Source organism: Lissotriton vulgaris, chromosome 8, assembly GCF_964263255.1.
Source record: "Lissotriton vulgaris chromosome 8, aLisVul1.2, whole genome shotgun sequence".
NCBI classification, from domain to species: Eukaryota; Metazoa; Chordata; class Amphibia; order Caudata; family Salamandridae; genus Lissotriton; species Lissotriton vulgaris.
In genome coordinates this window covers 429298143-429310594 of record NC_141696.1, presented here as the reverse complement: position 1 = coordinate 429310594, position 12452 = coordinate 429298143, and the positions used below count along the sequence as shown (strand labels likewise).

At 44.8% G+C, this 12452-nt stretch overlaps 1 protein-coding gene across 1 annotated transcript in view; it reads right to left on the bottom strand.

Annotated features, from left to right (window-relative positions):
• LOC147697138 (cohesin subunit SA-2-like) overlaps window positions 1–12452 on the bottom strand; it is a 741253-nt gene that overhangs the window by 503300 nt on the left and 225501 nt on the right. Inside the window, exon 5 of the mRNA XM_086934206.1 lies at window positions 2288–2364. Coding sequence (XP_086790332.1) covers window positions 2288–2364 — 77 coding nt within the window. The remainder of the gene's footprint in view (window positions 1–2287; window positions 2365–12452) is intronic.

The following is a 12452-nucleotide window of genomic DNA, read 5'->3' as shown; positions in this document are numbered from 1 at the left end:
TGCCAGATAATGAGCTCTCATGCATCCTTAGGAGGCCCTGGAGGAACAAAGTTATCCCCTGCCACATCACCGCCTTGCTGTGTGTTCCGGTCGGCTTTAAAAGTGAGTCACAGCACTGCAATGACATTTTTCAGCGGTCCCGCAGGTCCCGTGGTCTCTGCGTTTCAAGGCTTTGGCGGCCACCCGAAATGGCTTCAGCTGCTAAGTCTCATTCCAGGAGGCGAGAACCGGTCCAGGTGCGTTAGTGGAGATGGGTGTAGGAGGCGTCCGCTGCCGTCATCCCTCAGGTATTGCCAATCCGTGGAAGAATGAAGCAAAGTGCCATTGGCGCTAGGCTCCTAAAAGCAAAGGAGACTATTTTTAAGTCTCACAAGTTGTTGTTGAAAAAGCTCTCTTGCAGGACCCACTTCCCAGCAGTGTTTAGATTGCCACATCGAGCACCCCAGCCATCACGGCCATCAGCCACCTCAATTGGCATATCCAGAACTGGACTGTAAATGGCCTACTACTGATAGCATGCTTAGGGAAAGTCGCAAAAGAAAGTCCATCATGGCTTCCTCTGATAGGAACAGGTGGTCAGTAACCACTCCAGCTGTGAAACTATTTGAATATTGCAAGGCATGTTAAAGAACCAGCCTGGGAAAATGGTCTTGATATTGTAAAACAGGAGGACTAGAATCTATACTAAACCCGAGAGCTCATCCCCTCTCGAAGGAGGAACTTGTGCTTTCTTAAAGTTGATGACAAAGCTCAAGCATTGAAGGAAAGAGATTGTGAGATGGGTATGCCACTCAGCTGCTACCAAGCCTTGAGACATAATCAAAAGACTGCACAAGAAGACGATTAAGCTAACATCCCTCACCCACATCAAGGCTACGGTTCAAGACATCAGCTTGGTGAAACACCACAGAGTCAAGACACAAGGAGAGGCAAGTCAACTCCCACTTCCTTTTCAAAGAAATTACAGGAAGCAGCGCAGGAGGGGTCAAAAAGGGTCACTCAGCATTTATTTCATGCCTTGCGAGCCACTTTCCTTGAAAACTGTCACTCAGGAAAAGAACTCCTTCCATTGGAAATTGGATGTAGGAAACCTATTACTTCAGGGAGGGGAACTTGAAAATAGAGTGCATGCACTCTTTTCCATGAGCAAATGTGTTGCAACAAACCAAGGGGAAGAGAGGGGAACTTGAATAATGGCAGCCCTGTTGCAAAAGTCCTGAATCCCATTTGCTACAGGTAGAGAATGATTCTGTGAAAAAGGAGTATGAGTGATGACCATTTCAGCACCTGCAAGGCCACACTGCTCTAAGGCCACACAGGTCTGAGAACACATGTAATGCCATTTCAAAGACCTACAGGTGTCTCATCCAGATCTCTGAAAGGAGATCATCTTTATCAAGTCTCTTAAGCAGCAGTACATGAAGTATAGGGTGTGAGGTGAACACCCATATAACTGCTGTTACCAAAGAAAGCCCTGCATACTATATTTCTATTGAGAAAAAAGTGGTTCATTGATAAAATAAGAAATGTATATGCCACTTTTTCATACTCAACAACAAAATTCTTGACATTTAGCTTGATCAATTCTTGTTATAGCTGCTGAGTATTTTAATTAATATTAGGTACAGCACACAGGGTGCTAGTTGTGAGAATGTATCCCATCTCCCACTTTGCCAAATGCCAGACACTGCATAGTGGTGTAACAAGTGTGCTGGGCCCTACTACAAACAAGGAAGTTGCCCCCACGCCCAGTGTTGTTTGTTAAAAGACAGCCATAATTGGAGTTCAGTGGGTGCCTCCCACCTCTGTTACCTGGTGCCACTATATTTGAAAAACTAATGATAATTACACTTCTGACGTCACATATAAACCATGCAGTGGATGCAATTTGGCCATAGTTGTCAGCCACAACTACATTATCTGTGAATCAGTGCTGGAAGACCCATGCCTGAAAGGGCAAATGATGACTGTAGCTAGAGGCCCAACATTGAATACAAGGACGGTTTACAGCCTGCAGTACATCACCCACAGAGGAAGAAAAGGCAACGGTTTGCGAGGGGAAAAGTGTAATTGAGGTTTTAACATGATTCTCCGCTTCGACACACCCCCGAGAACAGCCTTTGTTATTATCTCTGGAGGACTAAGGAAAGAGACAGACATCAATCATAGAGAGTGATAGAAAGAATAGGAAGCCACTAGAACAGAAGGGCGACTGGAGAAGGACCTAAACACAGACAGTGAAGTTAAAGATTACATTTACATCAATCGAGCCCAATCACGTACGTACCTCATCGAATTCCTCAGTCAGTCTGTTCATGACCTCTTTGTTGCGCAGGCTTTGAAACATTTCTGCTGTAACCATACCTAGGTAAAAATAAATGGTTTTTTTTCTGAATAAAATGCCATAGTCATTTCAATTTATCTCCACATTGGATTGACAAGGAAGACAGTGAGTGCATCTCCTAAATGTTGAATGTTCCGTTCACTGCACACTAGAATGTATCAAAGAAGATATACAATTTAACAGAAAAACATTTGCAATGGAGTAGGTCTCACATTTACGCGAGTTTGAGCAATTGGCATTGCACATGACAATGTCACTAGCTTAAACTCTCGCAAATGCAAGACCTATTGCATTGAGAAAGCAATTTTAGGAAAAGCGGCCCATGCCGCACTTTCACGTTAATTTCGGTCACGCCCCTTTCTTTAAACAAGCCGCTTCTAAAGAAAGGGGTGCGGCCGTCATTAAAGTTAGAGCACCGTATGGGGTGCTTTTACAAAAGAAAGCATCTGTTTGTCAAATTGACAAATGCTTTTATTTTGTAAAAGTACCCCATGCCGCAGTTTCACGTTAATAGCGGTCGCGCACCTATTTTTAGACGCAGCTCGTCTAAAGAAAGGATTTAGAAAAGGGGGTGGTGATGAACAGAGTGTCTGAATTAAGCAGACCACTCTTACCCAGTCCAAAGATCAGGGCTTGATCCATCACCGTTATTTATCTCACTGCCCCATCCCAGCTCAGAACCTGGCTATATGCAAATTAGTCTGTCCCTGGCCCAGTGCATCATGGGAACAGGGCAGACCAAACTACCAAGCCAATTCTTCACCAGAAAAGAGACAAGCTACCGGGGACCGGTTTCTGGCATTTCAGCCTCTTCGGCCCGGCTTGCTTGAATCCTGATAGAGCAGTGAGAAAGGGACTCATGTCTGAGTATACCCTGCCACACTTATAGTGGCCAAAAACGATTTAGAAAAGGGGGTGGTGATGAACAGAGTGTCTGAATTAAGCAGACCACTCTTACCCAGTCCAAAGATCAGGGCTTGATCCATCACCGTTATTTATCTCACTGCCCCATCCCAGCTCAGAACCTGGCTATATGCAAATTAGTCTGTCCCTGGCCCAGTGCATCATGGGAACAGGGCAGACCAAACTACCAAGCCAATTCTTCACCAGAAAAGAGACAAGCTACCGGGGACCGGTTTCTGGCATTTCAGCCTCTTCGGCCCGGCTTGCTTGAATCCTGATGGAGCAGTGAGAAAGGGACTCATGTCTGAGTATACCCTGCCACACTTATAGTGGCCAAAAACGATTTAGAAAAGGGGGTGGTGATGAACAGAGTGTCTGAATTAAGCAGACCACTCTTACCCAGTCCAAAGATCAGGGCTTGATCCATCACCGTTATTTATCTCACAGCCCCATCCCAGCTCAGAACCTGGCTATATGCAAATTAGTCTGTCCCTGGCCCAGTGCATCATGGGAACAGGGCAGACCAAACTACCAAGCCAATTCTTCACCAGAAAAGAGACAAGCTACCGGGGACCGGTTTCTGGCATTTCAGCCTCTTCGGCCCGGCTTGCTTGAATCCTGATGGAGCAGTGAGAAAGGGACTCATGTCTGAGTATACCCTGCCACACTTATAGTGGCCAAAAACGATTTAGAAAAGGGGGTGGTGATGAACAGAGTGTCTGAATTAAGCAGACCACTCTTACCCAGTCCAAAGATCAGGGCTTGATCCATCACCGTTATTTATCTCACTGCCCCATCCCAGCTCAGAACCTGGCTATATGCAAATTAGTCTGTCCCTGGCCCAGTGCATCATGGGAACAGGGCAGACCAAACTACCAAGCCAATTCTTCACCAGAAAAGAGACAAGCTACCGGGGACCGGTTTCTGGCATTTCAGCCTCTTCGGCCCGGCTTGCTTGAATCCTGATGGAGCAGTGAGAAAGGGACTCATGTCTGAGTATACCCTGCCACACTTATAGTGGCCAAAAACGATTTAGAAAAGGGGGTGGTGATGAACAGAGTGTCTGAATTAAGCAGACCACTCTTACCCAGTCCAAAGATCAGGGCTTGATCCATCACCGTTAGCTTGTTTCCTTCCCAGTGTAAGAATTGGCTTTTGTAGTTTGGTTTGCCCTGTTCCCATCATGCACTGGGACAGGAACAGACTAATTTGCATACAGCCAGGTTCTGAAACTGGGATGGTGCAGTGAGCTAAAAAACGGTGTTGGATCTAGCCCTGATCTCTTGACTGGGTGAGAGCTTTCTGCTTAATTCAGAGACTCTGTCCCTCACCACCCCTTGTTGTAAATATTTTTGTCCACCCTAAGCGTGGAAGGGTATTCTCAGATGTGAGACCCTTGCTCATTGCACCATCAGGATTCAAGCAAACCGGGCCGAAGACGGCTGTAATGCCAGAAACCGGTCTCCGGGAGCTTGTTTCCTTCCCAGTGTAAGAATTGGCTTTTGTAGTTTGGTTTGCCCTGTTCCCATCATGCACTGGGACAGGAACAGACTAATTTGCATACAGCCAGGTTCTGAAACTGGGATGGTGCAGTGAGCTAAAAAACGGTGTTAGATCTAGCCCTGATCTCTTGACTGGGTGAGAGCTTTCTGCTTAATTCAGAGACTCTGTCCCTCACCACCCCTTGTTGTAAATATTTTTGTCCACCCTAAGCGTGGAAGGGTATTCTCAGATGTGAGACCCTTGCTCATTGCACCATCAGGATTCAAGCAAACCGGGCCGAAGACGGCTGTATTGCCAGAAACCGGTCCCCAGGAGCTTGTTTCCTTCCCAGTGTAAGAATTGGCTTCTGTAGTTTGGTTTGCCCTGTTCCCATCATGCACTGGGACAGGAACAGACTAATTTGCATACAGCCAGGTTCTGAAACTGGGATGGTGCAGTGAGCTAAAAAACGGTGTTGGATCTAGCCCTGATCTCTTGACTGGGTGAGAGCTTTCTGCTTAATTCAGAGACTCTGTCCCTCACCACCCCTTGTTGTAAATATTTTTGTCCACCCTAAGCGTGGAAGGGTATTCTCAGATGTGAGACCCTTGCTCATTGCACCATCAGGATTCAAGCAAACCGGGCCGAAGACGGCTGTAATGCCAGAAACCGGTCCCCGGGAGCTTGTTTCCTTCCCAGTGTAAGAATTGGCTTTTGTAGTTTGGTTTGCCCTGTTCCCATCATGCACTCGGACAGGAACAGACTAATTTGCATACAGCCAGGTTCTGAAACTGGGATGGTGCAGTGAGCTAAAAAACGGTGTTGGATCTAGCCCTGATCTCTTGACTGGGTGAGAGCTTTCTGCTTAATTCAGAGACTCTGTCCCTCACCACCCCTTGTTGTAAATATTTTTGTCCACCCTAAGCGTGGAAGGGTATTCTCAGATGTGAGACCCTTGCTCATTGCACCATCAGGATTCAAGCAAACCGGGCCGAAGACGGCTGTAATGCCAGAATCCGGTCCCCGGGAGCTTGTTTCCTTCCCAGTGTAAGAATTGGCTTTTGTAGTTTGGTTTGCCCTGTTCCCATCATGCACTGGGACAGGAACAGACTAATTTGCATACAGCCAGGTTCTGAAACTGGGATGGTGCAGTGAGCTAAAAAACGGTGTTGGATCTAGCCCTGATCTCTTGACTGGGTGAGAGCTTTCTGCTTAATTCAGAGACTCTGTCCCTCACCACCCCTTGTTGTAAATATTTTTGTCCACATTAAGCGTGGAAGGGTATTCTCAGATGTGAGACCCTTGCTCATTGCACCATCAGGATTCAAGCAAACCGGGCCGAAGACGGCTGTAATGCCAGAAACCGGTCCCCGGGAGCTTGTTTCCTTCCCAGTGTAAGAATTGGCTTTTGTAGTTTGGTTTGCCCTGTTCCCATCGTGCACTCGGACAGGAACAGACTAATTTGCATACAGCCAGGTTCTGAAACTGGGATGGTGCAGTGAGCTAAAAAACGGTGTTGGATCTAGCCCTGATCTCTTGACTGGGTGAGAGCTTTCTGCTTAATTCAGAGACTCTGTCCCTCACCACCCCTTGTTGTAAATATTTTTGTCCACCCTAAGCGTGGAAGGGTATTCTCAGATGTGAGACCCTTGCTCATTGCACCATCAGGATTCAAGCAAACCGGGCCGAAGACGGCTGTAATGCCAGAAACCGGTCCCCGGGAGCTTGTTTCCTTCCCAGTGTAAGAATTGACTTTTGTAGTTTGGTTTGCCCTGTTCCCATCATGCACTGGGACAGGAACAGACTAATTTGCATACAGCCAGGTTCTGAAACTGGGATGGTGCAGTGAGCTAAAAAACGGTGTTGGATCTAGCCCTGATCTCTTGACTGGGTGAGAGCTTTCTGCTTAATTCAGAGACTCTGTCCCTCACCACCCCTTGTTGTAAATATTTTTGTCCACCCTAAGCGTGGAAGGGTATTCTCAGATGTGAGACCCTTGCTCATTGCACCATCAGGATTCAAGCAAACCGGGCCGAAGACGGCTGTAATGCCAGAAACCGGTCCCCGGGAGCTTGTTTCCTTCCCAGTGTAAGAATTGGCTTTTGTAGTTTGGTTTGCCCTGTTCCCATCATGCACTGGGACAGGAACAGACTAATTTGCATACAGCCAGGTTCTGAAACTGGGATGGTGCAGTGAGCTAAAAAACGGTGTTGGATCTAGCCCTGATCTCTTGACTGGGTGAGAGCTTTCTGCTTAATTCAGAGACTCTGTCCCTCACCACCCCTTGTTGTAAATATTTTTGTCCACCCTAAGCGTGGAAGGGTATTCTCAGATGTGAGACCCTTGCTCATTGCACCATCAGGATTCAAGCAAACCGGGCCGAAGACGGCTGTAATGCCAGAAACCGGTCCCCGGGAGCTTGTTTCCTTCCCAGTGTAAGAATTGGCTTTTGTAGTTTGGTTTGCCCTGTTCCCATCATGCACTGGGACAGGAACAGACTAATTTGCATACAGCCAGGTTCTGAAACTGGGATGGTGCAGTGAGCTAAAAAACGGTGTTGGATCTAGCCCTGATCTCTTGACTGGGTGAGAGCTTTCTGCTTAATTCAGAGACTCTGTCCCTCACCACCCCTTGTTGTAAATATTTTTGTCCACCCTAAGCGTGGAAGGGTATTCTCAGATGTGAGACCCTTGCTCATTGCACCATCAGGATTCAAGCAAACCGGGCCGAAGACGGCTGTAATGCCAGAAACCGGTCCCCGGGAGCTTGTTTCCTTCCCAGTGTAAGAATTGGCTTTTGTAGTTTGGTTTGCCCTGTTCCCATCATGCACTGGGACAGGAACAGACTAATTTGCATACAGCCAGGTTCTGAAACTGGGATGGTGCAGTGAGCTAAAAAACGGTGTTGGATCTAGCCCTGATCTCTTGACTGGGTGAGAGCTTTCTGCTTAATTCAGAGACTCTGTCCCTCACCACCCCTTGTTGTAAATATTTTTGTCCACCCTAAGCGTGGAAGGGTATTCTCAGATGTGAGACCCTTGCTCATTGCACCATCAGGATTCAAGCAAACCGGGCCGAAGACGGCTGTAATGCCAGAAACCGGTCCCCGGGAGCTTGTTTCCTTCCCAGTGTAAGAATTGGCTTTTGTAGTTTGGATAGCCCTGTTCCCATCATGCACTGGGACAGGAACAGACTAATTTGCATACAGCCAGGTTCTGAAACTGGGATGGTGCAGTGAGCTAAAAAACGGTGTTGGATCTAGCCCTGATCTCTTGACTGGGTGAGAGCTTTCTGCTTAATTCAGAGACTCTGTCCCTCACCACCCCTTGTTGTAAATATTTTTGTCCACCCTAAGCGTGGAAGGGTATTCTCAGATGTGAGACCCTTGCTCATTGCACCATCAGGATTCAAGCAAACCGGGCCGAAGACGGCTGTAATGCCAGAAACCGGTCCCCGGGAGCTTGTTTCCTTCCCAGTGTAAGAATTGGCTTTTGTAGTTTGGTTTGCCCTGTTCCCATCATGCACTGGGACAGGAACAGACTAATTTGCATACAGCCAGGTTCTGAAACTGGGATGGTGCAGTGAGCTAAAAAACGGTGTTGGATCTAGCCCTGATCTCTTGACTGGGTGAGAGCTTTCTGCTTAATTCAGAGACTCTGTCCCTCACCACCCCTTGTTCTAAAGAAAGGGGCGTGTCCGAGATTGTAGTGAAAGCGCATATGGGGCGCTTTTACAAAAACATATTTGCAATGCAATAGGTCTCGCATTTGGGAGAGATAAGCTATTGTCATCTACAATGTCAATAAATCAAACTCTCGTAAATGTGAGACCTATTTCATTGCAAAGATGTGGCCACCATTGTCCCGGGCTGCTTTGACAGTGAAAGCGCGAATGGCGCACTGAATGCTGCAGGAAAGCACATCGTGCCTGCAGTACCAGAAACTCATTAAAGAAAATAGTGCTTACAGACTAAATAAACATACTTTGTAACAACAGAAGTAAAAGGGCCAGTCCTCATGGGAGGTTACAAATGAAGACAAAGCGGTACTAAGGAGGGACTAACAAGCCTATTAACGAATCAGAAGCCAGCATTTATGAAGGACAATGACAAAAGCCAATGAAAAATATGGGTGGAGAGTAGGCAGGGCTTCAAGTCCATACTCGAATACAGCATGCCTCCCAAAGCAGGGCATCCGCTGCCCAGGCTCGACCTAAAAAATGGCCTGATTGGATCATCTGAATACTGCACTCTATGGTCGGAATTCCCCGTAAAATCATCGAGACTTTGAGGCCGCCATAACCATGATTTGGAGGGTGGTTACAAGAAGAGAAATGTTTAAAGGCTTTGCAAAAGTAGAAATATTGCAGGTTCTTGAGTACTGTTCTTGGAAGGAGTTCCAGTATAGAGATCACAAGGATGGAGAAACAACTGCATCCTTTACTGGAGACGTTGAAAGCTGGAAATGTAAAGAATGCAGCAGAGTTGACGTTTAGGGGTCTTAAGGGGGGTAATGCGTGTGTTAGCAACAGTTCTTGATATCCTTAGGCTGAATCCTTGCTCATATAGTCAGAGTCAGAAGTCCATATTATGTAGAAAAATGCTCTTTATTAATTTAGATAAAAACATGAACAGCCGACACGTGTTTCGCCCCCTGTGGCGGTTTGCGCCAGGGCTTTTTCAAGGCTGTAAGAGATCAGAAATACATATATGAACATAAGTGGTTTGAAAGAACTAGCCTTTGACCCCAATACCAGTGAGATGGAGTTGAAAAGAAAAAGTGAGTGGTGCGAGATAGAAAGGCGCTAGTATAGTTTCCTAGTTTGGATTTCTGATTTGTGATCAGTGGAAAGGTAAGCCCCGGTGGCAAGTTAGGAACATAAGAGAAGGTGGATGCATGAGAGCAAGAACCATTTACCTCTGTGATTTTAATACATGAGTGTTTAAGAATTTTGTATATAAATCATAAGTGTGGTTAGTCAGGTTATTGACAAAAGAAGGGATTCAAAATGATCAAATTTAAACAGGTTAGACAGGATAGTGTAGTTCCAAGTGATCAAGATGACATGCCAGAGGGATGTAAAGCGAGAGAAAAAACTTTACAGTTGGTGCTGCATACCTATTTACAATATAGTTTGTTCTTTACAGTTCTTCATAATTTGTGCTACTTTCCAAATAAAATCCGTTTTTTCAAAGTGAGAATCTGTTAATACAACATTTACATTTTTAGAGAGTTTTCTACGTTATATTCATAAGATTGCATTTAAATGTATTTCTTTACCAAACAAGGGTTCAAATTTTGAGGTATGAAATATTGCCGAAACCATCTCATTGCCTTCTCTTCACAGTACTAGTAATGCAAGCCATTATCTTTATTCTAGGGTATTTAACATTTATAAGGCAGGTTTAGTTGAGACACAGTGCGAAGCGATGTATACAAATAAGTCAAAGGGGTGGGCTTAGGTGAATTAAGTCATCTTTGTTATTACACTCCGAAGTTGTAGTACTCAAACAAAAAAAGGGGGAACATTGTTTTTTAAGTCTATTAAGAACGAATTGCTAGTTGGGAGTGGTGTTTATATTCTGGCATGTAGATTCCAGTCTGTGGTGTTGTTAAGGTATTACGCTAGCAAAGTTATTAAATGCCGGCGTGTAATCTTCGTGCGGAAGAAAAATGGTCCGATATTTGGGCAGGGTGAGGTAGCGCGGACACAGCGGGATTTTTACAAAAAGAAGAAGGGTGTCCATTGCGACAGTTTTGCCACTTACTCGTAAGGGTAAAATCCCTAAGTTGCGTCGTCGGCAGCCTGCTGGATGTTCCTTCCGCTTTCGCGTTCTGTGTGTGACTGATTACTGCCTCTTTTAAACCGGAAGAGAAGAAATTAACCCGGAAGGCAGGGTCCGTATTTTTGTGCTCGGGGAGTGTTTGTTTACTTTATTTCTTGTGCTTCAAAAAGGGAACCGCAGGGTATATGTTATAAATCGGGTAGACTCAATATTATCTAGTAGCTAATCATGTTATTTTGTTAATTCGTTCATGTATAAATGTTATCATCAGTTAGCCCAGAAGTTGCAAACAGGCTGACGTATTTTTAGTCATAGTCAACAACAGACTTGTTTAAGGCGTCGGATCGTGTTTTTTGGACTGCGCCATTTTAGAGTGGTATTGTTTGGATGAATTCTTTGATTAGTGGTAGCAATGGACAAAGCAAGTGTCCGTAAAGCAACGTATTGTTGCAACGATTACAAAAGGGGTATTAGAAAAAAGATGGGGCATTGAAATTACATATAACATCTCAAGAACAGAAATAGACTTTTTGGATTTAACTATCTATGTCTCAGATCAGCAACTACAGACAAAAATACACAGGAAACCAACATCTGTAAACTCAATTCTCCATGCCTCCAGCAGTCATCCATCACACACAATCGTAAACATTCCAGGAGGTGAATATTGACGGGCCCGTCTAAACTGCAGTTCAACTGAAGAATATCAAAGCTACTCTGAGGAAGTAACACAACGACTTAAACAAAGAGGCTACAATGAACAATCATTATCCAAAGCACAAGAGAAATTCTCAAAAACTGACAGACAATCTTTACTTCACAACAACATCACCAAAGAGAAAAAATCAATTATCCGCTTCAATACTGAATACCATAGTGGACAATACACAATTCGAAAAATCTTGAACAGACACTGGCATCTGCTGAGAGATAACCCCACTTTATCAGACTCTCTAACAGACAAGCCACAACTAGGGTTCTCCAGAAGCAGGAACTTACGCGACATTCTTTGTCCCTCTTTCTTTGAAGTAAAGAGCAAACTCAGGGACTTTCCACCACAAACCACAGGTTTTCTACACCTGTACAAATTGCTCAATCTGCAAACTTGGCAACTCCAAGACAAAAGAAGTCAACATAAATGGACACAGATATAAAATCAGAGACTTTATCAACTGCGAAAGCACCAATACAATATACTTGATCACTTGTCCGTGTGGCAAAAATTATATTGGAAGCTCAAGGAGACCCCTTAAAATTCGCATTCAGGAACATTATCGGAATATCCATAAAAAAGACACAAGACAATCACTAGTGGAACATTATTTGCAACACCATGAACATAACCTAACATTCTCCTTTGTAGGCATCAAAAGAATAAAGACACCGAAACGTGGTGGTGATGTGGACCGCCTCCTACGAAGAGAGCTCACTGATCATAAAAATGTAGACAGTGGAAAAGGGCCTAACTCAAGAATATGAATGGCACCATTGGCTGGAGTAAATTGTGCCTGTGAACTAGATCTTGACACAAGGACGTTGTGGATGTGAATTGTCCACTATTGTGAGCAACTGCCTTTTATAAACCATAGAAATATACTGCAAGCATTAGACTGGCTAAATTGTGGACATTACCTCTCCTTTTATGTCAACCAAACATTTTTGACCCTGTTACATATTGATCAGTGCTATAAATGAAAGAGCAAGCTATGTGATGCCCATCTGATATAACCGATATACACTGTGTTTGGTGTCCATCCATGCTAATCTGAGTGTGGTTATCTCCTTCCCCGTTTAATATTTTCGTAGACCACTTTGGTGTAATTTTGCACACTTCCTCCGCTAGTATAACAACATCGAAAAAAATCTTTTTTCTAATACCCCTTTTGTAATCGTTGCAACAATACGTTGCTTTACGGACACTTGCTTTGTCCATTGCTAC